The sequence below is a fragment of the Terrapene carolina genome, unplaced genomic scaffold (assembly GCF_002925995.2).
Source record: "Terrapene carolina triunguis isolate 2854851 unplaced genomic scaffold, T_m_triunguis-2.0 Scaffold211, whole genome shotgun sequence".
In the NCBI taxonomy this organism is placed as follows: Eukaryota; Metazoa; Chordata; order Testudines; family Emydidae; genus Terrapene; species Terrapene triunguis.
The window spans coordinates 2,237,144-2,265,019 of record NW_020664562.1 but is presented as its reverse complement, the minus strand read 5'-3'; the positions used below and the strand labels follow the sequence as shown (position 1 = coordinate 2,265,019).

The 27,876-nt window shown below is 41.7% G+C and overlaps 1 protein-coding gene across 2 annotated transcripts in view; it reads right to left on the bottom strand.

Moving 5' to 3' along the window:
• Nucleotides 1-27,876, bottom strand: part of LOC112113454 (ral guanine nucleotide dissociation stimulator-like 1) — a 101,870-nt gene that overhangs the window by 31,701 nt on the left and 42,293 nt on the right. The window contains exons 4-7 of one of the 2 annotated variants that reach the window (XM_024209740.2): nucleotides 20,706-20,783; nucleotides 11,025-11,209; nucleotides 5,968-6,092; nucleotides 4,525-4,740 (exon numbers count right to left, since the gene is read on the bottom strand). In XM_024209740.2, coding sequence (XP_024065508.1) covers nucleotides 4,525-4,740; nucleotides 5,968-6,092; nucleotides 11,025-11,209; nucleotides 20,706-20,783 — 604 coding nt within the window. The remainder of the gene's footprint in view (nucleotides 1-4,524; nucleotides 4,741-5,967; nucleotides 6,093-11,024; nucleotides 11,210-20,705; nucleotides 20,784-27,876) is intronic. The other variant, XM_024209741.2, reaches the window with a different exon arrangement.

Sequence of the window (27,876 nt, the reverse complement as noted above, 5' to 3'; positions counted from 1 at the left end):
TGGTGTCAAAAGACTAGTTGGGGCCAAAGGCATTATTCAAAAGTTCAGGGTCAGACCTGATGACACCAAAAGCTCGAAAGCTATTCTTGTAAGATTTCTGGCACCTTGTGCCAAAATCTCACAAAACAGCTTTCTCACAAGATCTTTGGCAACAGTAGAAAACAGGCTTCTTCTTGGTTTGGGCTCAGCTCAGAATCCAAACCATAGGGGATGGTTTGGATCCAGAAATCTGATCGTGAAACACTCTGCTCCCCCAACATGAAAGAGGTTGGGAAAGTAGGTGCCAGTGTGGGCCCATCTTTAGTTTACAGCTTCCACTGGATTTAAGAAAAACATCAGGACTCCCATTATATATCCATGTTTTCAGATGTTCATTTTATTCACTACAGGCTAAACTTTAGCCAACATTTTTCTGCCTCAGGGTTTTTTTAAGAATTGCTTTGCCTCTTTTTAAGTGACACACACATAAAACAATCAGAAGCTTTCCTGTACCTGAAATACTCAAAAATAACCTTGATTTTAAAAAGGAATTTTAACAGGCAATTAGTGATTCCTTTTTTATTTTTAAAGAAAATATTTAATGTAGAAAATTGGCCGTTCTTGCTCAGTAATTTTAGATCCGAGGTGGAGTCTGAAGGGCTGGCAGTTAGAAAAACATATCTTGACTTTTAAATGTATCAAATTGGCTCTGAAGATCATTGACAGACAATAAGCATGGAACCCCACACTGCCTTATTTACAGAGCAGGCCTGGCTCCAGCTTTTTTGCCTCCCCAAGCGGCGAAGCGGGGAAAAAAAAAAAAGATAAAGACGATCGGCGGCACTTCGGCGGCAGCTCAATCGCGCCGCTTCATTCTTCGGCGGCAATTCGGCGGTGGGTCCCTCGCTCCCTCTCTTCCTCTTCGGCGACACTTCGGCGGCAGCTCAAAGAGGAAGAGAGGGACTAAGGGACCCACTGCCGAATTCCCGGACGTGCCGCCCCTTTCCATTGGCCGCCCCAAGCACCTGCTTCCTTCGCTGGTGCCTGGAGCCGGCCCTGTTACAGAATAATTTTTTTAGTGACTAATTCCAGTTTAACGGGCAGATTCTCAAGCACAGGCACCTAAATATGCAAAACATTCATTTGTGCATGCAAAATAAGCAATTCCATTTAGAAGTAGGGAACTATATGTGTACCTAGCCATTCTGCCCATGCAATTACTTCACTGAGTGTGCACATGCATTCTTCATGGGTTCAACTAGGGCTGCAGTATTTAATTTTGTGTGTGAATTTAGGACTGGTGAAAGATGCTAGATTGACAGTCCTGGAGGCTGAAGGTCAAAGATCAGATACTATGTGGGCAGTGACAGTCCAGACTTCCCCTGCCACTCCCACTACCCTCTCAATAGGTATCCCCTGTCCTTGAGGGACCACCCCTAGGAATGAGAAGGTAGCTTAATCTCCATTCAATCCTTCGCCTCTTAAACTTCCAAACAAGGGTGTCCATTAATACCTTGGATGATGGTTTTTGTGATTGACACCTGTGTACCAGAAAACAAGACTGACACCATCTAAGCCATTTCACACTGGCCATCAAAGAACCATCAGATGATAACAGAAGTTGGTCACCTACTGATTTAAGCTGAAGTAGAACTGCCAATGTAGAGGTGAAAGACTCTACTTCCCATAATAATACCTAGTCCTTATGTGCCTTTTTCATCAGTCAAGCTCAAAGTGCTTTACAAAGGAGGGATCATTAGCCCCATTTTACAGGTGGGGAAACTGAGGGACAGAAAGTTGAAGCAACGTGCCTAGAGTCAGCCAGCAGAGTTCCCTGAGCCATCCATTCCCACCTGTCTAGGTGTCAATACTAACAATTTTGTTTCTAGAGGCAGAAAAACAAATTAAGACTGGAAAACTCAATATTTGCCCTGATTTTTTAAGTATTGCTTATTTTGAATCTCTTTGCAAGAATCCACGATTCTTTAATGTGCGTGAGATTTATTTTTAAAGGAACACTGAAGCATTAAAACAAAACTAGCCAGCAGTCCAGCCCTCATGAGCACAGTTCATGAAGCATCCAACAAATAGAAGATACAATCTAAAAAATTAGGAAGCCAGGGTTGCTGAAGGAACTCAGACAAAATGATATCATGCAAACAAGTGAGAAACATATGGAATCCATTACTAGGGAAAGCAACTGAAGCAAAGAGTAAAAAGGAGTTCTAGAGATACCTGGGGTATGGAGAAAAAGCAGGGAATAGGATTAAGATGAAGCAAAGAAAGGGCAGGCATCTTGAACCAGACGGCCTTTCTTAACATTTCTTCTGTTCTTTTGAGTAAATCTGTAACTACAAACTAGGGACCATGCCCAATGGACAAAGTAAATGATTCCGTAAGCAAATATATTGCAGTGTCAAGGGTTATTCAAAACAACAATACTATGAGCAATAACTTAATTTTTCTGCTTTTTCCCCAAAATACTTTTACTATTATTATTATAAATTTTGTGTCTGATCATTTACCTAAGTCTTACCATTTACTTTACTTTGAAATACTTTGTGTTTAAGTAAGAAAATATCTAGTTTGGTGATCTCATGTTTTAAATTCTAGTTTTATGTGATTTATAAATGGGGAAGGAAAGAAATTACAATTACCTGTTGAAGACAAAGATGAATTATTTCTAAGGGATTTTGTATTTCTGGTAGCCGATACATAGAATCTCACTTGCATTCGATTCCTTCAAAATAGTTTCCATTTGCTCAAAAGCCAAGTTTCCCATTTGGAACAGGAGAAACACAAACTGGGATTAAAGCAAAGGGCACAGGAAGCAGCTTTTACTGTTTTACTCATATTTCTTTGCCTACCCCTTGAATGTTGTGTCCAGTTCTGTTTGCCACATCTCATAAAAGGATACAGTGGAACTAGAAAAGGTTCAGAGAAGGGCAAGCAATGGCTTCCATACAAGGAGACACTAAAAAGATTAGGGCTGTTCAGATTAGAAAAGTGAGATGGGGGGGGGGGGGGATATGATATAGGTCTATAAAATGATGAATGGTATAGTAAAAGTGAATAGAGAAGTGTTATTTACCCTTTCACACAATACAAAAAACAGGGGTTACCTGATGAAATTAACAGGCAGCAGGTTTAAAACAAACAAGCAAAAGTACTTTTTCCACATAACACACAGTTAACCTGTGGAACTCATTGCCATATGATGTTGTGATGGTGAAAACTATAAGTGGGTTGAAAAAAGAACTGGATAAATTCATGGAAAATAGGTCCATCAATGGCTATTAGCCAAGATGGTCGGGGATGCAACCCCATGTTCAGGGCAACCCTAAACCTCTGACTGCCAGAAGCTGGGATGAGAAGACAGGGTTGGATGACTCCAACTGCCCTGTTTTGAACACTTCCCCTGAAGTTCTGGTACTGGCCATTGTGAGAGACAGGATACTGGGCTAGACAGACCATTGTTCTGATCCAGTATGGCCATTCTTATGTTCTTATGATATTTAAAGATTGTCCCTGAATCATCTCACACAGTTTACTCAGAAGTCATGAAGCATCAAGAGGGATGCAATCATTCCTGGATAGCTGATAAATGAGTATTAATAAATTTAGGCCTTGGGGGTCCACTAGTCTATTAATAACACAGAGTGCTACCATGTGGAAAGGCCCTCGCTTGGAATCGAGCTCGGTTTCTCACCCCTACTCCGCACCCTCATGGCATCAAGGACTAAGAAAGAATGCTGCAGAATCATTGCACTGAGTCCGTCAAAGGGAGAACACCTATCACTCTCCATTGACCCCCTCTGACTGATCGAGGCTCTAGAGGGAGCTTCATCCAGACCCTGCCTGCCCTAAATTATGGTGCAGGTCATCAGCAGTGTGGAGGCCTTTTATAAAAGGGGTGAATAGGAGTAAAAGGGCAGAAAAATTAGAGGATATTGGAGAACTCCCCTCTCAAAACAACAGATGGGACAAACTTTCAAATAAGGATGCAACAGGGGGACACACAAAAATGAGCATGCATCCTCTGCACTCATTAACATTTGACTGTGTGTAAGCAAAACACATACCTGAGTGAGCAAATGGGCTGTAGATGCAACCACCCAGTCTATGTGGGGTTTTGTGGGCACCATCAGTGACCTTATTACATTCCTGTTACACTTTCCTTGGGAAATATGGCCTAATGCATCTAACTTTAAGAGGACTTCGACAGAATTCCACTTCCTTCAAGAAGATTAGTCATTTTTCTTTCCTAGGGAAGATGAATTGTTTGACTTTGCAAACTTCTCTCACCATAATAATAGCACTGACACAGCACTTCCTACCTTTGAAGCACATGCATCATCCACTCATTAACACTTGCAACGCTGTGATAAGGCAGCATTAACAAGCCCATTTTCAGGATGGGGAAATGCAGGATCTTGCCCAAGGCCACCAAGGGAGTCAGTGTGAAAAATAACCTGTGGACAAAGCACATGACCCCCCACCTCCCAAACCACCATTAACTGAAACAGGACAGAACGAATGCTTTACATGTGCAATATGAATCCATTTCTCAATGATCTTGGCTCTCTGCTGTGTTTTGAGGTCCTTGCCCTTCAGGATGGTGCTGACGACACATTTGGTAACTGTGTTGAACTGAGAGATGGTGGCTCTGATGGTGGGTGCCAAGTGTTTGTTTTCTTTCTTATCCCGCCGAGACCAGATGCACCCCAAGCAATGGTGGGGCACCACTTTCTTAAAGAGCTTCTAGAACAAGAAAGAGGTTTGTAAATCAACAGGGCTCTCTGAGATTCCTATTGTTAATATGTAGAAATACATCTTTTTGCAGTATGCTGGATCTAAAACTGAGAGTGTATTAACAGATAAATGCTCATTTTCTCTGATATGAACATTTACTCTGCTCCATATATACTTGAGGCAAAAAGGAAATGTATCATGGTCAGCTAAAAAGTACTTAGAACATTTAGCATGTTTGAGCTAATGGACGACTGCATAGGGCTGGTTCTTGGGGAGGGGAAGCCGGGTAGTCACCCTGGATGCCGTCTTCCAGGGGGTGCTGTACCACTGTCACATTCAGCTGGGTTCCCCCTTCCCCCCACGCTGATTGACCAGCCTTCTTTTCTTTGGTTCACTGAATGACCGTGTGTGTAGGTTTGGGGTAGGGGTTAAATGTTTTCCACCCTGGCTGGCAAAAAGCTAAAGGGGGGAAGGGGGAGCGTGTCTTGTGTACACACATATCACATATACAGTATGAGTATATCTATTTATGTACACACACACACACCAAAAGATACCAATACTATCCACAAGAACAGACTAGTATGAGCATAGTAATTATAGATGTCTATGGCTACGTCTTCACTACCCGCCGATCCGGCGGGTAGCAATCGGTTTATCGGGGATCGACTTACCGTGTCTCGTGAGGACGCGGTAAAATCGATCCCTGATCGCTCTGCCGTCGACTCCGGAAATCCACCTCGACAAGAGGCGGTAGCGGAGTCGGCGGCAGCGCGGCAGCAGTCGGCTTTCCCCCGTCCTCACCGCCAGGTAAGCCGACCTAAAATACGCAACTTCAGCTACGGTATTCACGTAGCTGAAGTTGCGTATCTTAGGTCGGAACCCCGCTGTAGTGTAGACCTAGTAAGAGTGAGATATAGTCACAACCGGTATCAGATATTAAACATATACTATGCTATCCTTGATCTTTGCAAAAAGGCCATGAACTAGCAATATATATTCACACACACACACACACAATTTAAAAAACCCTTGGCTGAATGAAACAATCCAACTGGCTGAAATAGGATCAAGTAACCTAAAAGAGTTTTGTGTTGCTGCCCTGATAAGGCTAGCAGCTTTTTGGAACACATTTGTATTGGTTAACATGAGTTAAAAGAAAGATTAAAATAACAACACTAAGTACCCTAGCATTTTCCCCAGTAGCTTTCCCCTCTAAATGTACACAGTACTTACTGCATCCATGTATGTTAATTGCTCTGCTACAAGGTCTTCTGGGAAAAAAGAGAACTCTTCTGGCCCACCAGTCTCCATTTCCTCTTCCTCATCAAGGCTGAAAGTGAAGGTGTTATGGAACCCATCTGTCCAGCATGGAAAATATAATATTACTTGGTAACATACACGTGCTAAACAGTACATTAAAGCCATTGTTTATTATTACCATTATTTATCTGTATTATAGTGGAGCCTACAGATCCTAACTGATGTCAGGGCTCTCTCATGCTAGGCATTGTAGTGAGAAACATAATGGAAGAGAGTCCTTCCTCTAAAGAATTTACAACCAACACAGACAAGACTTGCAGGTATAAAAATTTCTCCCTTCTATAGCAGAACCTCATTAATCCACCCCTCGATAGTCAATATGCTTTATAACCTAAAAAAAAAAAAAATCGAACTATCAAAGGGCCAGATAGTGTCCCACATTCAGTGCATAGGGGACCCTTTGCATTCAGATTTAGACTCTCCTGTATGGAAGGGTGGGGTGTTAGACATTTCCTTGGTAGTATACTCTCCTTCCTGGGGTCCTATAGAAGTCCTGGTGTGACTCAAGCTGGGGAGAAGAGAGAGTAACCCAATATGGTTCTTCCTGCTCTGCAAAGTTGATGCTGAGTCTCCATGGCAAGATACTCCTTTACAGACTCCACGGGATCAGCATTACTTGGGAGTGGGGAAACAGAGCTGGTGCAGAGGCACAGGGACTCAATGCAGATGGCTCTGACAGCCTGTGGCTTCCCCAAGATGCACAAAGATCCTAGAGGACCCTCCAGGTTTGGGGGGAAAACCATGGTTTAGTCCATCAGGGAAAACTTTCTCCACCACTCAAGGATTAGGGCGGATCTCACCTAAAGGATCGATGAAGATATTTCATTCTCCCTAAGTCCCCATCCCATGGATTTTACTGCAGGAAGAGGAGATCCAGTCCAAAAAAATACAAAAATTGGTGGACTCTCCCATCTCTCAACAAAGATTTAACAGCAAAGCTGTTGTAATGAGGTCTCGATTACTAAGGCTTGACAAAATATACAATACATTTCAGAGTATCTCTGAAGTATTTCATATCAAATTACAACTAAGCAAATGTCAAAATAACAAAGAACATTATGTGATGGATCTTCCTTTTCCCCCAAAATGTTTGTTTTCTCTTTGTTCACTACCTTGCAAACTCTAGTAGTTCACATTGGGTCTCCCAGTCATTAGCGCAAGACTCTACTGTAACAAATTAGAACTATTGGAAGGCAGAGACAGGAATCCAGATATACCAATTTATTCAAAGAGCTAAAGGAGGTATGTGGAAATGTCTTCTGCAGCCTTATCTGCAGATATTTTATAAAAATAAGCACATGGAAATGGATTTTCATTAGGGTTGTCATTCAATTAAAAAATGTATCGTGATTAATCGCACTGTTAAACAATAATAGAATACCATTTAAATAGTTTTGGATGTTTTCTACTTTTTCAAATATATTGCTTTCACTTACAACACAGAATACAAAGTGTACAGTGCTCACTTTATGTTTATTTTTATTACAAATATTTGCATTATAAAAACAAAAGAAATAGTATTTTTCAATTCACCTAACAAGTACAGTAGTGCAATCTCTTTATCATGAAAATTGAACTTATAAATGTAGAATTATGTACAAAAAACAATTGCATTCAAAAATAAAACAATGTAAAACTTTAGAGCCTACAAGTCCACTCAGTCCTACTTCTTGTTCAGCCAATTGCTCAGACAAACAAGTTTGGTTACATTTGCAGGAGATAATGCTGCCCACTTCTTATTTACAGTATCACCTGAAAGTGAGAACAAGCGTTCACATGGCACTGTTGTAGCCTGCATCACAAGAGACTTACATGCCAGATGCACTAAAGATTCATATGTCCCTTCATGCTTCAACCACTATTCCAGAGGACATGCGTCCATACCGATGACAGGTTCTGCTCAACAACGATCCAAAGCAGTGCGGACTGACGCATGTTCACTTTCATCATCTGAGTCAGATGCCACCAGCAGAAGGTTGATTTTCTTTTTTGGTGGTTCGGGTTCTGTAGTTTCTGCATCAGAATGTTGCTCTTTTAAGACTTCTGAAAACATGCTGTACACCTTGTCCCTCTCAGATTTTGGAAGGCACTTCAGATTCTTAAACCTTGGATCGAGTACTGTAGCTATCTTTAGAAATCTCACATTGGTACCTTCTTTGCGTTTTGTCAAATCTGCAGTGAAACTGTTCTTAAAACGAACATGTGCTGGGTCATCATGATGACCGAGACTGCTATAATATGAAATATATGGCAGAATGCAGGTAAAACACAGAGTAGGAGACATACAATTCTCCCTCAAGGAGTTCAGTCACAAATTTAATTAATGCATTATTTTTTTAATGAGCGTCATCAGCATGGATGCATGTCCTCCGGAATGGTGGCCAAAACATGAAGAAGCATACGAATGTTTAGCATATCTGGCACGTAAAGACCTTGCAATGACAGCTACAAAAGTGCCATGCGAACACCTGTTCTCACTTTCAGGTGACATTGTAAATAAGAAGCGGGCAGCATTAACGCCCGTAAATGTAAACAAACTTGTTTGTCTTAGCGATTGGCTGCACAAGAAGTAGGACTGAGTGGATTTGTAGGCTCTACAGTTTTACATTGTTTTGTTTTTGAGTGCACTTATGTAACAAAAAAAATCTACATTTATAAGTAGATCTTTCATGATAAAGAGATTGCACTATAGTACTTGATGAGGTGAACTGAAAAATACTGTTACTTTTGTTTGCCATTTTTACAGTGCAAATATTTGTATTAAAAATAAAGTGAGCATTGTCTACTTTGTATACTATGTTGTAATTGAAATCAATACATTTGAATATGTGGAAAAACATTCAAAAATATTTAATTGATATTCTATTGTTTAATAGTGCTACTAAAACTGAGATAAATCGCAATTAATTTTTTTAAGTCAATCGTGTGAGTTAACTGCAATTAATTGACAGCCCTAATTTTCATAACAACGGTTTATGAAAATCACCTCTTTCCAATTTTTTTGAGCACACTGCCCCTTGCTGGAATCCCCCCACTGCCTTTTTGCATCCTAGATTATCAAATTCAACTCCATGACACCCACAAGATCTTAAACAATCTTGTCTTCAACTCTGTTCTCATTTTCTTTACACACCTTCCTGCCCCTCCCAAGTCTTTTCCTTTACAGCCCCCTTTATCTTCTTTTCCCACTCTCATTTTCACACCTTCTGTCACGTTGTCCCTAACCTGAAGCAGTCTTCCAGTCCCCATCTGCGAAGAACACTCTCCTCCTTCAAATCCTTCTTTAACACCCATCTCTCAAACCTGCTATTCTCTTCCTGACATCACTAGTAATCTCCATACACTCCTGCTCCTGAACTGCTGTCCTGTGCTTGCCTGGTTGTGTATTTTTAAGTTGCAAACTCTTTGGGGCAGAGAACATGTAGTCTCTATGGCCACAATCTGGCAGTCTAATCCACAAAGGGTGGACCTGTGCAATGCCCCATATCAATCAGATTGTCAGATCCGGGTCTATATTTGTAAAGTTCATGTCAATGTATAGCATTAGATAGCATTAAATTATAACAATGATTATTATCGTGTATTCAAATCTGAACTTTGAAACAAATGATTGTTTCAGTTTTGTATAAGGTAAGCAGACACAGAACGGACATGAAATAAAATGAGTCACCGCTATAAAGCAGCTCTCATCAGACCCTCAAAATAACTTGTTAATTTTTATTAACTGCCTTTATCCTTGCAGCATTCAAGTAATTTTATTCTCATTCAAGTGAAGTGCCTGTGACTCAAGTAGCAACCTTTTCAAGTGTTACTTCAGGAAATTAGTGCAGCAGCTGAGTGCCTGGGAACTTTTGCTCCTTTTGGACAACAGTTGGATCTAAAAAATAGAGCCCTTGGACTTTCATTGTTTGGCCTGCTAGAACCAAATCCAGGAAAGAACATCATTAGACACATATTAGCAACACTGTAGACTTGCTTTTTTCTTATGAGGAAAACATTTGGATTTTATGCAATAGGCCTTTTTATACAGATTTAAATGCATAAATTCATTTGGCATTGTGTCTGATTATGCAATAATTCCTCATTTCTGGAACATCCGGCAGGTAACGTTTGTGAGATGAAATGCTACTTTTTTGTTGTTTGCCTTCTTCCTTCTTATTCTATGTATCATTTCCTTTCATTCATCTGTCAAAGATGGACATTGAATCTGGTTCTCACATTGCACAAATTCCGGTAACTTTCTAGCTATGCTAATTATGTCACAGGAAACTTTCTAACTGGGGTACGGACTATGTGCCAAGTTTGACACTACATAGCATTTGTGTGTTACTACAGCTCACTATTGTTTCAGTGGATCTTTGACCTGGTAAAGTAAAATTTTCCTCTGTCCTTGGATGTCAGCAGCTTGTCACTCAAATAGGAAAAAACAGCCACAGGCATTTCCTTTGACATGGTGGTAACTGGAAGAGAAGCTTTCATGACAAATAGGCTTGTGACTGAAGCTGCATTTGGTCATAGCATAGTAATATTTGATGGGATTTTTAATTAATTAATTAGTTTAATGAAAAAACTAATTAGAGAGCAGCTGTGGTTTTACTCTGAAGACAGAGAATGCAATTGCAATTAACTATATCGCTGTTGCAGCAACTTCTGTGCACTGGCAGAGTTCTTAGAAACGCTGGAGTTCCCCAAATTTCTATCAGAATTACTAGACATATTATTCCACATTTCATGTTTGTATTTCATCCCTATGGTAGCTACAATCTCTGTGGGATTCAATAAGCAAAAGTCCAGAAAGCCTGATTCTACATCCATTGTAACCCCACTGACTTCAGTGGAGTCACTCTTGAGCTACATCACTGTAAATGAGATCAAAATCATACACCCCGTAAAATTTACCCTGAAAATTCAGGTTCTTCAGGATAGTCTGGGAGATTAGGCAGTAATAGCCGTGCAAAAATGTAACTTACTCTCATTTTTCACTTCTTGCTTCTGAAGCTGCTCCAAGAGGTTTTGTGCCCTTCTCTCCGGGTCAGAGCCTGGCATGATCCGTTTAAGGTAATCCAGCAATTTCTGCAAACAAGGGTAATTGGGTGGCTCTCGGAAGTCTTCAGAGCATTGGTCAAGCCAGGCTCTCAAGATTGAGGCTATTGCACTGAAAAGAAGTACATTGGAAAAGATTGATTGATTACATACGGTATGTCTTGTATACCTGTGTAAAGAGGGAACAGAATAAGTGTAATATAGTACCACTGCTGTTCGTGAACACAGAGTTCTGAATTGGTGCCATTTTTGCATACAAGCTTTATTGCACGAGTTTTATTGTAATCTCATTTACACAGATTTTTACCGTTGACTACAGTGGTGTTATATACACCATTGTAAATAGGTGCTCAATCACTCCCCAAAGATGCAAGACAGTGGCAAATCAGATCCATTATTTTTAGCAGCACCAAAACTCGCCTATCTAATCCAGTAGCTCTATCAAACAAGGTACCATTGGTTCAGATAATAATAGAAACATCCCTGCTCCAAACACGCACAACCTTCACCCAAAATACAAACCAAATCGTTTTTGCAATGTTTCTCTTTCAGTTTAGCAGACACAAGAAATGCAGATTGTTTGGATAAGCTTCAACTAAGCATGCAAAATAAAACCTCAAAAGCTTTAGCATTTGGGTTGTCTATCACCCTCTGTTCTATGTTCTAGCCCTACTCCATGTTCTTTCCCTGTATAGCCAGTATGTTTTTAAGACTATGCTGACTTGCTATTTTACAAACATTTCCGTATTTTCTACTACTGTTTCTTCCATTCCCTTCTATAATATGGCAAGCAATCTGCTTTTCTGGTCAGAAAGAGTGCTTTGAAAGCTGACAGTAATATTACTTGATTAGAGCAGCCAGCAGGGGTAACTCTAGAATTACAAGAACGGAGCTGCACAAAACATTAACAACCAAGGATGAAAACACGCAAAACTCTCTTGGTTTGGGGCTTCATTACAAACTCAAAACAAAGACCGTACAACTCAGATGGTTCACTTGGGGCCAAATCCTGCCAGCTTTACTCAGTCAACAATCCCTTTGATTAACGACCAAGTAAGGACTTCAAGATCTAAACTCTTTGTGGTTATCAGCTTTATTCTTCTGAACAGCCTGGGATCTTCCATTTCACTATTAATATTTTTCATTAAACAAGCTCATTCATTCCTCAGTCAGAGGTTAGTTTAAAAGTTACTTTTATTTCAAATACAGATGTTCCTGCTTCTATGTCCATACTGCATTTTAAAGAGATGTCTTGCTGTTTTGGAAGTACCAGTGGCTTACCCCACTTTTACAATAAACAACTAGTCTGTTGAATTCAGGGGCCAGGGTAAGTTGACCTTTCATCAGGCTTCTGCCCATTTGGAGATGCGTTGCAACTGAGAGCTCATTTATAGCTCTGAGAAGGTTTTTTTTTTTTTTAGTGCTAATACTGTTCAACACATTTTTTATATTTAGTGCCATTGATGATGGGCACTTTCATACACTGAAAAATAAACAGAGTTTAACACAAGCCCAATCTCTCAGAGTGGAGTTGAAGAGTTCACAGCAGTTACAGACACTGATTTTGCCAGCAAAATAATTTCAGTCAAGAGGGGAAAAGAAAAAAAAAAGTACATTGTGCAGACAGGGGCTGTATCCCACTGACCTCCTATCGGCTGATTAAACAATCAGTACATTAGGGAGGGAAGCATTCTGAAGAAAGGCTGGACAAGTGCCCAAATCTTGTAGCAGCTTTATGTTTGATGTCCCTGGGAAGAAACTCCCTGTACTTGATAGGCCAAGAAACAGATAGGAATGTGAGACTTCCAAGATCTCAGACAGGAAAGCAACATCATAGAATCTATTCTTCATGGGGGGATTGCAAGCCATAAATCTTTGTCTGTCCCCACATTGTATACTGCAGTGGTTCTCAACCAGGGGTCTGGAGCTCCCTGGGGGGCCGCAGGCAGGTTTGAGGGGGTCCGCCAAGCAGGACCAGTGCTGGGGCCCAGGGCAGAAAGCTGAAGCCCCACTGCCTGGGAATGAAGCCCAGAGCCCTGAGCCCCACCACCTGGGGCTGAAGCAGTAGCCTGAGCAACTTAGCTTCGCAGGGGCCCTGCGGTGTGGGGCCCCTGCCAATTGTCCTGCTTGCTACCCCCTAATGCTGTCCCTGGCTTTTATATGCAGAAAACCATTTATTGTGGCACAGGTGGGCCATGGAGTTTTTATGCTATGTCAGGGGGGCTCAGAAAGAAAAAGGTTGAGAACCCCTGGTATACTGTACTGCATATCTTGTGGGCTGCCACTGACCGTTGGATTTTAAATTCCTGTCTTGAGAGCCACACAATGTGGGCTCTGTTCAGTAATGCTTTCAAGCTGTTATTCACTAGTCTAGAGGTTCTCCTTGCTCCACTGGTATGAACCCTGTCCCTAAAATTTTAAATCCCTTAGTCAGCCCATTGTTGGGTGGGAAGAGAGCTGTAGTTTTGTCACCTTTCAAAATGGGTCCACAGGACACCACTCATCACCTCACATTATGCCCCCCCAATGCAATGCAATATCCCAAGGCTGACAAACTATGAAGTTATTGCAGTGGCCCCAAAGATTCTATTACACCCAGCGAGCAGAGCTAGTAGGACAGGAAACACATGGAAAACCAGAGGGAGAGAGTCTCTCATATCTCTTAACAGCAACTCCATCAGTTGATTCTGGAGTGGCATTGATAAGCTACAAGATGAGCTCTGCCCAATATTCCTTGACCGGAAGGATAGCTATGATGTGGGGCCTTGACGGAGCAAGTCCTGATGCAGAGGTCCAGATGGGAATTTTGAGGACCTCTCTCTGCAAAGGTAGACACACAGCATTTTTCTTACCCCAGCTGGTACTAAAGAATGAGTTTGGGGATCTTAGTGGCTTGGTTGGGGTTAAAAATTCTGCCAAGTCCACCACTATTATCCCCAGGATGAGAAATTTTTATGAACATAAGCTATGCTTTCAGCTCTGTGCAGCACCAAGTATATTTGCAAAAGGGGTTATATAAGATGGCTGACTAGTTTCTTACTGAATCAGCCAGACAGACAGGAAGCTTTTGTTCCTATGACCTCCCCTTTCCTAAATCCACGCTACATACCAACAGCCGAACTGTGCTTTGCAAGGGCCAGTCCCACCATTCCTGTTTCACATGATTTCCAAGATTTCCTTCACAAATGAAGTTAACCCAACCATATTGTCTCAGTTTTACCTTGTCTAAAGTAATATGGGAATCATGTTGTTTGCTACTTTCAAATCCTCAGGAACATCTCCTGAAGCCAGGGAAAGCCTTGTACAAATGTCAGCCAAAGGTTCACAGATTTCCCTCCCATAGTATCTGTTTTTTTAAGTACACCAAACCCTTTTATAAGCAGCTGAAATAATAAGCTTTACAGGTAACAAAAGGCAAATTCTCTGTCACAAAGATCTAAAGACACAAAAGGGTCTGGATCAATAGTTTATTAAAAATAACCTTCCCCCACCCCAAGCATTCTATAACAATAGCCCAAAACATTGCAGCATTGGTATTGAAGGTTCTAGTGTTTTGGATAATTAACATGGAACACTGTAGTACTTTATTAGAGCTGAGCCTCTAAGAATGTCACATGGTCATTATTACCGAGAGGCTTTGTGGAAGCCTCCTGTGCAGCAGGAGAAGGAGGGGTTAGACATGAACTTGATGCCTGATTCATTTCCTGCATCAGATTCCAAGTTCCTTTTATAGTTCTAGCTAAAGCAGATTCAGTTGGATTTGACATTAGCTGAGTGAACAAAGGCACCAAGCATTTAGAAATGTTTTGATTCACTTTTGCTCCTTGTCGCTTAATGGATACATAGGGGATGTCATGAACTGGTAAATTGAAATCAATTTTAGAAGGAAAGATACAGTCTTCTCTGTTTCCATCTTCCTGGATGTGGCTCCAGTTCATTTGGGACTCAACCCTCAATCCTCTGTCATGCTGGTGCAGCAGTAATGCTTGGGGATATGGGAGAAGAGAACTGTTTGTGGGCTTCCAGTGAGTGGGAAGGTCACTGATTCTTTGCACTACAAAAGAGAGCTTGTATATTTCCCGAACCTCAGTTTGATTGAGACAAGCAATCTCCTTTTTCATAGCACCCTTAATGTGGTTTCACTATGCTGCAAAATAAAATCAAATAATTAAAATAAATAAAGCTAACTAAAAATGCCTACTAAATATCTGATACCACAATCAGGAGGCTGATTTTCTGACTCGGAAGCTTTCTTTTCAGTATCTTTGAGAAATATAACTTTGGACAGGGTTTACTGAAGCTCTTAGCTTTTCTATTTCGGCTCAAGAGCATCCGTGTAAATTAATGGATTCAAATGTGATTCACTTTCTTTACTGTGTAACATATGTGAAACATTTCCATTATTACTGTTATTAGATTTTGTTGGCTCTGTCTATTGATATCCTTTGAATAGTAATTTCACTGGCTAAATATATGAGGCATTTCTATGTATAGGTAAGAATATAAGATCATATTGTTTACAGACAACATTCTCTGATATTTCTCCAAATCAGATTATTCAATGAAATGCCTAACCTGACTCAGCATTTCTCTGTGGACATACGCAAGTATCAGGACACTGAATAAATATGATCAAATCAGTGGATTTGTCGCAACTTATTAACATTAAATTTGTCCCCCTTTACGGCAAACATCGCAAATGAACCTCTAAATTTAGATTAAACACTTCTAATCTGCAGTCTAATCTGAAGACTGATTCATCACTTCTACGAACTGTTACTATGAGCCTTTTAAGTTGATGGCTAAATTCTAAGCACCTTTAGCTGGAGTGCATAATGTGCCACTTACCAAGCACTCCCAGTGTCACAACCCCAGCAGTGAACCACAGGCACATGATCTCAGCACTACATTTGACCCTGACAACTGGTAAAATGTTCTCCGGTATCCATTTAAAGCACCGATCTGCAACCCAGACAAGCAGATGCAACACTTTGTACTGCAAAGGCTTTACCAGTCTCCATCTATCCTGAATGAGCTCTGGCCAACTCTAAATGCTTGCTATCTTAAGTATGGGAAATATTCAGTTTCTTTAATGTGTTGCCTCTTTAATACATTTGGGACTGTGCCCATATGTCTAAGTTGTGGGTATTAGTACAGCAGTCTGTCAGCACTAAACTAGCCCTGAATTTAAACTTAATATGGAGAATGAGTTTTTTTCAGAGATGTGTAGAGAGTACAACCTCTATCAATGCCAAGAAGTTGATTCAGGACCTGTTCACCACTGCTCTGGTACCTATTCTGTGATTGAGGGATATCTCTTGAAAGCTTGTCTTTCTTATGCACAATACACTAAACAACTTCAATAAACCTGGGGCCCCTAAATAGCTTGGGTTGGCTGATCCACTCCACAGAATTCTTAAAATGGGCATGAAAGCTCATGGATATAACTATATCTTTCTAGTGTCCCATGGCTAATGCCAATGTAGCCTGTGGGGTCTTTGTACCAGAGGTGCACTGGGAATATTAATACAGCAAAAAATAATGTAGCATTTTCCTATATATTGGTTACAAGGTAACGAGACAACCCAGGCACACATCTGAACTATACGGCCTAGTTGTCAAAAAGCTAACTGGTCTATCGTGTAAACTTCTAGGCATTCAATACTATCATATTGTCATACCTTTATTAAGCTTTCTTAGTTCTTCTCTTAGTTCTACTCTTGATATGGATTTTTTATTTTGCCTTGCTTCATGTATTCTTTTATCCTGAACCGACATACTCCTTATTTGTCCAGCACAATAGACAACAGTGTGGGACAGGGTTGTTATGACCCAAAATGCCAGAGCAAATCTCTATTTTTATTTTTTTTTAAAAGAACCATGAGATCTTTAATAGCCCTGGAGAGCAGACAGGCCATTATTTTTTAAAGTCTAATCCTAAAGTTGTTTTTAAAATCATAACTCTTATGTAGCATATTTGTACAAAACCAGTGGAAGTGTGGTTTTAAATTTTATGATGAGGTACTAAAATCCCAGACGTAACTCTGAACTGTCACAATAGAAGGCTGGTAAAGTATATGAGAAAGAAAAAAATTGTTGACTATATGATTCCCTGTGAGAGACTGTCTACAGAGAAATGCTGAGACAGGTTATTTCTAGCCACCAACACTACCAATTCTTATTATTATTTCTTTCATCCTTATAAAAATGTGAGCATAAGATGTATCGGTTTTCTCTTCTATGAGAAATGAGTTATGAAATCATATCTGAATTAGAATCGCAAGCCAAGAGAAAGTCTGAGTTACCAGTACCACGTGTTATACAGATGACCAGAAAGCTATCCACTTCCTAGAATCTATCATTAATGTTAGAGGCTAGTAGCCAGAGCAGCCAAGGGGGATGCAGTGGGAAATGGTGAGGAATGAGTGTGAATCTGTAGTTATAAAGCATGTATACATTTTATAGATTTATTAATCTGATGCGTTTTGTTATAAATTTTTAGTATGAAACTTTTTGTAAATTAATAAGAAAAAAGAATGTGGATAAAATTCAGACATGCGGTAAGAAGTTACCACTCCCATGGAGGTCTCGGGATCAAATTCAGCAGTGCTGGAAATGTTAGTGTAAATTACGTGCTGGATGTAGATTCATTGGAAGAAGTATTTAAGTGATAAAGCAATGCAACTTGCACCAATTTAGCATTCAGGGGTTGTGCAAAAGTGCATTAATTATGTATCGAGAGGGAAGAAGCTACAGTGTAGCAGGAAAAGCAAATAGCAGGAAGGTGTTAAAGTGTGCAAGGCAGTGCTGCTTAAAAAGACCCATAACACATTGCTACTTCTGTTGCTCTTTCACTTCCACACACTTGACATGCAATTGACTGTCATTTTGCACAACTGAATGACACTATCAGTGAAATACCTCACTATTTTCACCCATTTTCTCTCAAATTTACATCCAGGGTCAAATTTTACTCCTACATGGGTATAAATCCAGAGTGACTCCCCAAAGACATTGAAGTTTGTCTGAATTTACATTGGTGAAAGTACCTTCTCCATTTTTGTTCTCGCCTCTTTCCCTCTTCTGCTTTCAATTTTTTCCTTATATTATATTTTTTCCTTCTATGTTGGTATATTTTTCAAGCACATTTTCAATATCTGTTTTTCCTACAGTACCAATGTTTTCAATGGTACATTTTAAAATTCACCACTCGTAACACCCCCATCTCAAACTCATGCTGACAAACCCCTATGCTACACCACACCACTACATACTCCCTATACTTCACATATATATTTGGTCCTCAGCTGTTTATTTTCCCATGAAACTCACTCAAATCCATCATCTGTTTTGCAACAAGAGCTTGCCTTAGCTCAAGTTTTATGGCTGGGTTGACCCAAACACAGAGAGGTCAAGTGGCTTGCCCAAAGTCATAAGGGATTCAATGGCTCAGCTTGGATTGGAGCCCAGGACCCTTTGGCCTTCAGCCATTTTCTCTACCCACCACATTTTACTGCCTTCTCTGTATTTCTGACATATTTAAAAACTACCACATGTGCTTGAATGAGTGCTTTATGACAAAATGGGGAGACAATACAGCTAGCTCTATTTTCCCTCAAGCAGAGAGGAATCAGAGACTCAAGCTGCCGTGTTGAACCCAGTACAAATGCCTTGACAGCCAGTACATTTCTTCTTCCAAACTCTCAAACCTATCAATGGTTAGCTCTTAATTTCTGACCTCATTTATTTAAAGGTGATCAACAAGTGTATAACAAAAATTACCACAGGATAATACTTCGTCTCTGAGTAAAGCCTTCTATTGAGGATCTCATAGTATTTTACAAACATTAATTAAGCGCCACTACAGTCCTGTAAGTTCATTACTGGTATTTTTCAGATGGAGAAACTGTAAGGCCCAGAGAGGTTAAGCAATTTGCCTAAGGTCACCAAGCAAATCAGGGGTGGTCTACACTAGAGAATTAGATTGACCCAGCTATGTTGCTCCAGGGTGTAAAAATACACACTCCTGAGCAATATAGTTAAGCCCACCTAAGTCCCCATGTAGATGGTACTAGGTTGACAGAAAAATTCTTCCATCCGCCTAGCTCCCACCTCTTGGGGAGGTGGATTTCCTATGTCGATGAGAGAACCCCTCCCATTAGCGTAGGTAGTGTCTACGCTGAGGCACTACAGAGGCACAGTTACAGTTCTGTAGCGTTTCACATGTAGACAAACCCTCAGTTTAAGAGTGGGCATTAGAAGCAGGAAGTCTTGATTTCCAAAGCATGGTCCCTAACCACTAACCCACATTCCGTCCCTGTTAAACCCACACAGCAAAGGGCAGCAGGGTATGGAGCCCACTGTCAAACTTACAGTTTGAGTAGGGTTTATACCATCTCAAGTCCAGATTTGCCAGCTCAGATTCAATAAGATGCCCCACAGCATGCTATGCTGTGACATCACAACCAGCACAGAGACCCAGTAGAGTAAGGAGCTGGGCTGTGCTGGGGTTGGCGTGTCAGATGAGCTGGCAATGTTTTAGAATATAATGCTGTTTTGAAAAACTATGCCATACTCTATAAAACCCACCTACCTGTGTCTTAGGAATAGACAATGCTGGAATAGGGAATGCAAACCCCACCTCCTCCCCCCTCCCAAAAACCCCAACATCAGTTAAAATGTTATTTCTAGCAGGAAAACATACTAGAGTAAGAGCTTGGAACACTGGTTATGCTGTATATGGCATGTGATGGGAAAGGAGTGTTGGACTTATTTTTTCAAAACAAACTGAAGAACTTGAAAGCTGTGGACTCCTTTCTTCACTTATGCAACAGACAAACCAGCAAAATGAAATTAAGAAACGTTTAATAATGCTCCCATCGATGGAATTTGTGACAGTATTATGGGGAAGTTGACAGCACTGACACGCTGTACAGAGCTGAGTCAAAGGTCTTTACTCAGGGTAATCAAATACAATCATCCAGATATTTTATGCTGCCATTGCAGATGCAAATTGTAGATCATTCAGGTGTCAAAGTACAAATACTGTGACTTAAGATTCATTCTACTCTTGACTCTTAAAGATAAATAATATTTCACATGAAATTAAAAAGAGAGAAAGACAACTATTCTTTTACATTTAATATTTTTAAATAGCTTCACCATTTTGCACACAACATACCATGCCAGCAAAACTTAAAAATGACTTTAGAATCATGTACAGAGCTTGGCACAAGCAGGCCCTCGTCGCCACTTGGGGGTCTCAAGGCACTATCGCAATACAATACAAAATCAATAATAAAGAATAATCATATATTTTTGTGGATAAGAAAAGCAAGGGAAACAAACATGCTTAGTTTCTCACTATAATGTGTTGGCCCCCACATGAAACATGTCTGATCTGTTCTGGGAAAGTTCCCCTGGCCTCCCTCAGAGATTTGAGGTTTGTACTATCTGTTAGAGTTATGACAGAGTTACTGCTTTGTGTTATCAAAACGAGTATGGATTGCTGCGTATTTTCAAAGGAAAAGAGGATTATGTTGACCACATCCTTTCTCAATATCCAATCCTGACTGAGGTTTTGCTGTACAGCATAAAGCCACACTTACTTCCTGAGCACTGTTTTAGACTCTGAGGAATTCTGGCTCCCATCTTCTTCACAGTTTGAGGTCTCCAGGTTTCCATACCTATACAACAAGATGGATATTTCAGGCTGTTGCTAAAAATCAAGCCTAAATAATAAGGACTCAAAGGTTATAAGGACTCAGTTTCCACCTAATGGAATATTGGTATATTATTATTATTGCAATAATTTTAAAAGCTTTCTTATTTTGGGCTACAAATGAAAATATAAGACATTATACACACACCCATGCATGTTTGGTTACTTGTGTTACTCAGGAATCTGTGGCCATTCACACAGAGTGAATGGAGCAAAGTTGTATACTGGATTTGTTTCTAAGTGTGCAGTCTCAAGCCATATAGGAAGTATGAATGAAGTAGACACAGTGAGCTTTCTAATTTGTGTACACAAAGTAGATATCAAGTAGATTAGGGTCCATGGCTCACAGTGGAATGGTGATGAGGAAGATGCTTCTTCTGCATTTGTATAGATAAGAGGTGAGATTTTGGTGTCTTCTACAATGATGGAGGTCATTTCAGCAATGTAGATGAAATACAGTGTTTGGATATATGGGAGTTGTTTACAGAACCTTAATTCCAAATACCTTGGTTTTCATTTTTTGTTTAGTAATTACTACAACATTCTATCAACAATGCTTTAAATTAATGTGATATGTTGTTACAAGCTTAAGTCTATCTTGAGGCATTTTATCTAGGAATCTCCTTTGTTTTTAGAAAGGAAATATCAAAACACTGACATGTACATGTACATTGATGTGAACTGTCATTTTTATCTCCTTGAACTTGACTGATTCATTTGTAGTCTCCCAAATGGCTGTGGCAACACGTCTCTACCATGGGGGAGATGGGAATATGGTTGGGAATGTGATCTCTAGTGATTCAAGTAGGGAAGTGTGAGTAAGGATGCCTAGGTTCTATTCCCAGGTCTACCATTGACTCGTGATAGGATCCTGGACACATCTGTTAGGCCAGCATTTTCAGAAGCAGCCTCTAATTTTAGGTTCCCACTTTCTATACCTTAAACCTGATTTTCAGAGGTGCTCACCTCGAGTTGTGTGCACTCTCCACACTTCTCAAAAATCAGACCCATGGTCAGGCTAGTGAACCCCGCTACTCAAGCAACACCAGTGTTCATAGACTCATAGACTCATAGACTTTAAGATCAGAAGGGACCAATATGGTCATCTAGTCTGACCCCCCGCATGATGCAGGCCACAAAAGCTGACCCCCCCCCCACTTTCCCTTAACTCTGCTGTTGAAGTCTCCAGATTGTGATCTAAGGACTTCAAGTCGCAGAGAATCTTCCAGCTTGCGACCCCTGCCCTATGCTGCGGAGGAAGGCGAAAAACCTCCAGGGCCACTGCCAATCTACCCTGGAGGAAAATTCCTTCCCGACCCCAAATATGGCGATCAGCAGAACCCCGAGCATACAGGCAAGATTCTCTAGCCAGACCCTCATTTTACCAGCGATGGCCGTTATTGCCTAATTGATTAGAATCACATAATCCCATCAAACCATTCCCTCCATAAACTTATCTAGCCTAATCTTGAAGCCAGAGAGGTCTTTCGCCCCCACCGTTTCCCTCGGAAGGCTGTTCCAAAATTTCACCCCTCTGACGGTTAGAAACCTTCGTCTAATTTCAAGCCTAAATTTCCCCATGGCCAGTTTATATCCATTCGATCTCGTGTCCACATTAGCACTGAGCTGAAATAATTCCTCTCCCTCCCTGGTATTTATCCCTTTGATATATTTAAAGAGAGCAATCATATCCCCCCTCAGCCTTCTTTTGGTTAGGCTAAACAAACCAAGCTCCTCGAGTCTCCTTTCATAGGAAAGGTTTTCCATTCCTCGGATCATCCTAGTGGCCCTTCTCTGTACCCGTTCCAGTTTCAGTTCATCCCTTTTAAACATAGGAGACCAGAACTGCACACAGTACTCCAAGTGAGGTCTCACCAGCGCCTTGTATAACGGAAGCAGCACCTCCCTGTCCCTACTAGAAATACCTCGCCTAATGCATCCCAAGATCGCATTAGCTTTTTTCACAGCCACGTCGCATTGCCGACTCATAGTCATCCTGCGATCAACCAGGACTCCGAGGTCCTTCTCCTCCTCAGTCTCTTCTAACTTATGTGTCCCTAGCTTATAACTGAAATTCTTATTAGTCATCCCTAAATGCATCACCTTACACTTCTCACTATTAAATCTCATCCTATTACTATTACTCCAATTTACAAGGTCATCCAAGTCTCCCTGCAGAATATCCCGATCCTTCTCCGAGTTGGCAATGTCTCCCAACTTTGTGTCATCCGCAAACTTTATCAGCCCACTCCTACATTTGGTTCCGAGGTCAGTAATGAATAGATTAAATAAAATCGGACCCAGAACTGAACCTTGAGGAACCCCACTGGTAACCTCCCTCCAATCTGACAGTTCACCTTTCAGTACTACCCGCTGCAGTCTCCCCTTTAACCAGTTCCTTATCCACTTCTGGATTTTCCTATCGATCCCCATCTTATCCAATTTAACCAATAATTCCTCATGCGGAACTGTATCAAATGCTTTACTAAAATCGAGGTATATTAGATCCACCGCATTTCCTTTATCTAGAAGGTCTGTTACTTTCTCAAAGAAGGAGATCAGGTTGGTTTGGCACGACCTGCCTTTCGTAAACCCATGTTGTAATTTGTCCCAATTGCCATTCACCTCAAGGTCCTTAACTACTTTCTCCTTCAAGATTTTTTCCAAGATCTTACATACTACAGAAGTTAAACTAACAGGCCTGTAGTTACCCGGGTCACTTTTTTTCCCCTTCTTGAAAATAGGAACCACATTAGCTATTCTCCAGTCCAACGGTACCACCCCCGAGTTTACAGATTCATTAAAAATTGTCGCCAAGGGGCTCGCAATTTCTCGCGCCAGTTCCTTCAATATTCTAGGATGAAGATCATCCGGTCCCCCCGATTTAGTCCCGTTTAGCTGGTCAAGTTTGGCTCCACCTCTGATACTGTGTTAGTCATATCCCTGGCTTATACCCAGACTGAAAGGTAAGTAATTTATCTACATCAGAGGGGTCCAGTGAAGCAACCAATTCTGCACCATTAAAGCCAATGAGAATTTTGTGTCTGATTCAGCTGGAACAGGAGCAAGCCCATAATGTTTGTAAAGATGCTTGGATAAAAGAAGGGCAAGTATTTTTAATTAATGGGGGAAAGGTTTATTACTTTTGGCACTTTTCTGGTACTGGATGTTAGTGCTGTAACATGGCTTTATGCACTTCCCGGGTGTTCCAGGACTATATTGCATTTTACACCCGACTAAGTATGGGGGCTGGTTCTTCACACTCACAACAGCAGCACCTCCAGACTCAATTTCACAACTCATCAGTGTAACATGATTATCATGTGTAATCAGATGTCATGAAGATTGAGGTTCTTACTTTGGTTTACTAAAATTTCCCTTTTAGTACTAGCTGCCCTGGGTAGTCTGCAACACTGCAGAAGTGCAGAAGGAAGATATCCTCTAGGACAGAGAGATAACCGACCTTGATTAGTACAGGACCCAAGGACTGCTTTGTAATACTGTTGAGGGCAACAACTGAAGTAAAAAAGGGGTTTTACATAGTGAGGTTAGAAAGCAAAGGAGAGATTTGACAGATTACAGAGGTAACTGGGCTGGGAAAATGTGCCACTGGGTAACATGGAAGGATTTGGAAGAAAGGAGACCTGCCTCTAGATCCCTTTACCTCCAACCTCACAAGTGGTATGGGTTTAATACAACTTCAGGAAAAGAGGGCCACATACTGTATCACTAACACATCTTTCTACAGCACCTATACATGAAGATTTCTTATCGAAGTACTGATCCACCCTCCCCTCCTGCTAAGGGATAGGCTGTGACTGGCCCTTGTGCAGGGGAATTTTGCAATGAGATTACCCTGGTCCCTTGTGTGCTCCATGCAAAGGCCTGTCCCAGCCTCTGAGCTTGCAAGAGAATTGAGGCTGCTTTCTGTTGATCCTCAGAGTTGCATATCGTCACAAAAGGGACAGGGAAGAGTCAAGAGCTGGCCTTGATCCCCTCTATGTTCTCCTTTTACTCCATTGGCACAGTCTGACCCTGGGCTTGTAAGAGATGAGAGCATGAATTGGTGTGGTTCCAGGCAGAGACAATTACTGTAAAAATCCAGGCTCTTAAGAGAGATCCGGCTAAAGCTGTAAGTTTGAGAGTCTTGGCCAAGATTTTCAGAAGTTACTAACAATTCTGAGTGCTTTAATATCTAAGTGCCCAACTTGAGATGCTTTAAAAGGGCCTGATTTTCAAAGGGCGGGTACTCAACACTTTGTGAAAACCATGCCACTTGAAGATGTCTCAAGCTGGGCACCCAAAAACTGAGGCACCCAAAATCATTAATCATTTTGAAAAAGCTTGTTTCTCTAAGATGCAGCCAATGAAAAATAGAGACTTATTCATCCAAACCATCTTACAGGAGAACGATGAAGGAGCAGAGTTTGCTCGCCTCTTTATGCTCCTTCACAGCATCATCAATCTGAAGATTTTACATCAAGGCCATGATGATGTTGTGAAGGTCAACTGTTGGTATTTAAGCCTGAGAAGTCCTCCCAAAACCAGCCGGCTGCTATCTGCTATACGGTGAAAAGTATGTTTGAGCATTATTGTCCATACTAGTAAAAATGATTTGCTCTTCTATAGCGCATTTCATCTGAGAACATCAAAGCACGTTACAAATAGTAACAGGGCCGCCCGGGGGGGGGGGCCTGCAAGTGGGGCAATTTGCCCCAGGCCCCGCAGGGGCCCCCACGAGAATATAGTATTCTATAGTATTGCAACTTTTTTTTATGGAAGGGGCCCCCAAAATTGCTTTGCCCCAGGCCCCCTGAATCCTCTGGGTGGCCCTGAATAGTAATGAGTTAAGTCTCAACAGTCCTGCAAGGCAGGTGTAGTGTTGTCATCATCCTTGCTTTACCGATGGAGAAACTAAGGCACAGAGAGAGTAAGTGACTTATTCAAGCTCTCTCAGCAAGTCTGTGAGAAAACCGGAAAGAGCTTGGAGAATGAACTTTGCTCTTCCCAACCCCTAGGGGTGAGCTCTCCAGAACAGGGTTCAGGCACACTGATGGGGCAGCGTGCAGGGAGCTTGCCCTGTTTGCTGCCCAAGTTCTGTGGATAAAGAGAGGATTTCACTCTTCAGTGCCACTGGGCACCCTACGCCAGACGTAAATTCACTAACAAGTATATTTTAAAAGTAAAATGGGGATGGGGGCAAACCTTTAATATGCAAATGATTTGCGAAGGCAGAAACTTTCCCTGCAAGCAGTGGCAAAGATAATTATTTGCTGCCATTCAGAACTGAAGTTATCTGTGGATATTGGTTTTTATAATTCACCATTAATTCTTTCAACAAAATTGAATAAGCTGTGGAACAGTGTCATTATTCCAGTACTAGAAATCCTCCTTACATGAAATGTTAGCTAAACGCTGACAGAATGTCAGGCACACACATCTAAATCCCATTAGTGAAACAAATGTTGAACTTAACAATCAAATAGCAATACAAGCAGGCAATTATCCATAACAAAACAGAATACCACATAACACTACACTGGTTTCCAAAAGCCAAATCACAGCCTGTCTCACTATGAAAGGGCTTTGGACATACAACAGAACATTAAATATGGGTGCGGAGGAGTTTACAATGCCTCTAACATACAGAATAGCATTGCTGCAGACTTCCACTACTCTGCCCTCATCAGGTCGTGGACAAAGATCTATTCACTGAATAGCGTTGTATGAATGCTTTGCATACAAAAAGACATGAGAAACAAAAGGATCCCACAGCCCGTGGAACTTTTCAGCCTTGTCCAGTGTTTGGAAGATTATACTTCATGCAGAGGCACTAAATGAGCAAATGAAACCAGAATGTGATTCACAGTATTTAAGTTTTAAATGCTGAACAATGGATAAGAAATGTACCCTATCCATTGAAGATTTTTTTTGGGGGGGAGGACTACTGTTTAACCACTTAACGGTTAGGGAGTCATCAAAAGTGTGGCCCTTAGTGTGGATCCCAAACATAAACCCAAACAACGCTTGCATGTTACAAAATAAACATTACATAACTGTCTCATATATATCTTGCTTTTTTCATTCATTAAGGATCCTAATACACCTTCAAACTATATAAATACTGCTCTACTGAAATGCAGCCACTTCAGAAGTGGAAGGAGGCAACCAGCCAGTATACAGCAAAACAATATAGAAGGGAAAAATATTTTGGCAAATGACACTGGGTCAAATCCCCTTTCTTAAGAAAAGTGCCTTGGGATCCTTAATGTTCATGCAAAGTGAGCAGTACTACAGGTTTAAAGAATCTCAGAGGCCCACCCACTGTTTATTATTCGGAGGGGCTCGGTCCGGGGGGGGGCCCGGGCGCGGGGAAGGGGTGGCGGGTGGGCGCTGCTCGCTTCTCCCAGGGGCTGGGGGGAGCATAGCAGTGGGGCGGGCAGCAGCTCGCGAGATCCCCTCTCCCCGGCAGCTTCCTGCTTCCCTCGGCCTGGGCAGCCCAGCATTTTTTTTCAAAAGCGGCGCCTGCCGGGCCGGCGCTGGGCTCCTGCAGGCAAGGGGGGGGAGGGCAGCACGGCCGGACTCTGAAGGAGCCATTGGGGGGGGCAGCGGGCACGGCCGGAGGAGCGAAGGGGCCGGCTCCTCGGCCATCGCGCCCCACGCTCAGCGCGGCCCCAACATCGCCGCGGCTGCCTCCTGCGGCGGCTCAGGGCTCGGCGGCCGAGCGCTCCGCAGCTGGCAGGCAGATCCCCTCTCCCCGGCAGCTTCCTGCTTCCCTCGGCCCGGGCAGCCCAGCATTAGCAATACCCCGCCCCTTGCTATGCTCCTGCTTAAGAGAAGAAGGGGAGCTCTGCCGCCTGGAAGCTCCTGTGGTCAGCAGACCTGAAGCTACACTGTCCCTGTGCACCTCCTAAAACATGCAGGCTGGGAGTCCTACTTCTCAGACTGTGTGAAGTACCCAGCAGAGGAACTCCCCTACGGTAGGGTTACCATATGTGGAGTGTCCCAAAAGAGGACACTCCACGGGGCCCCGGCCCCGCCCCCCGCCCCGCCCACAC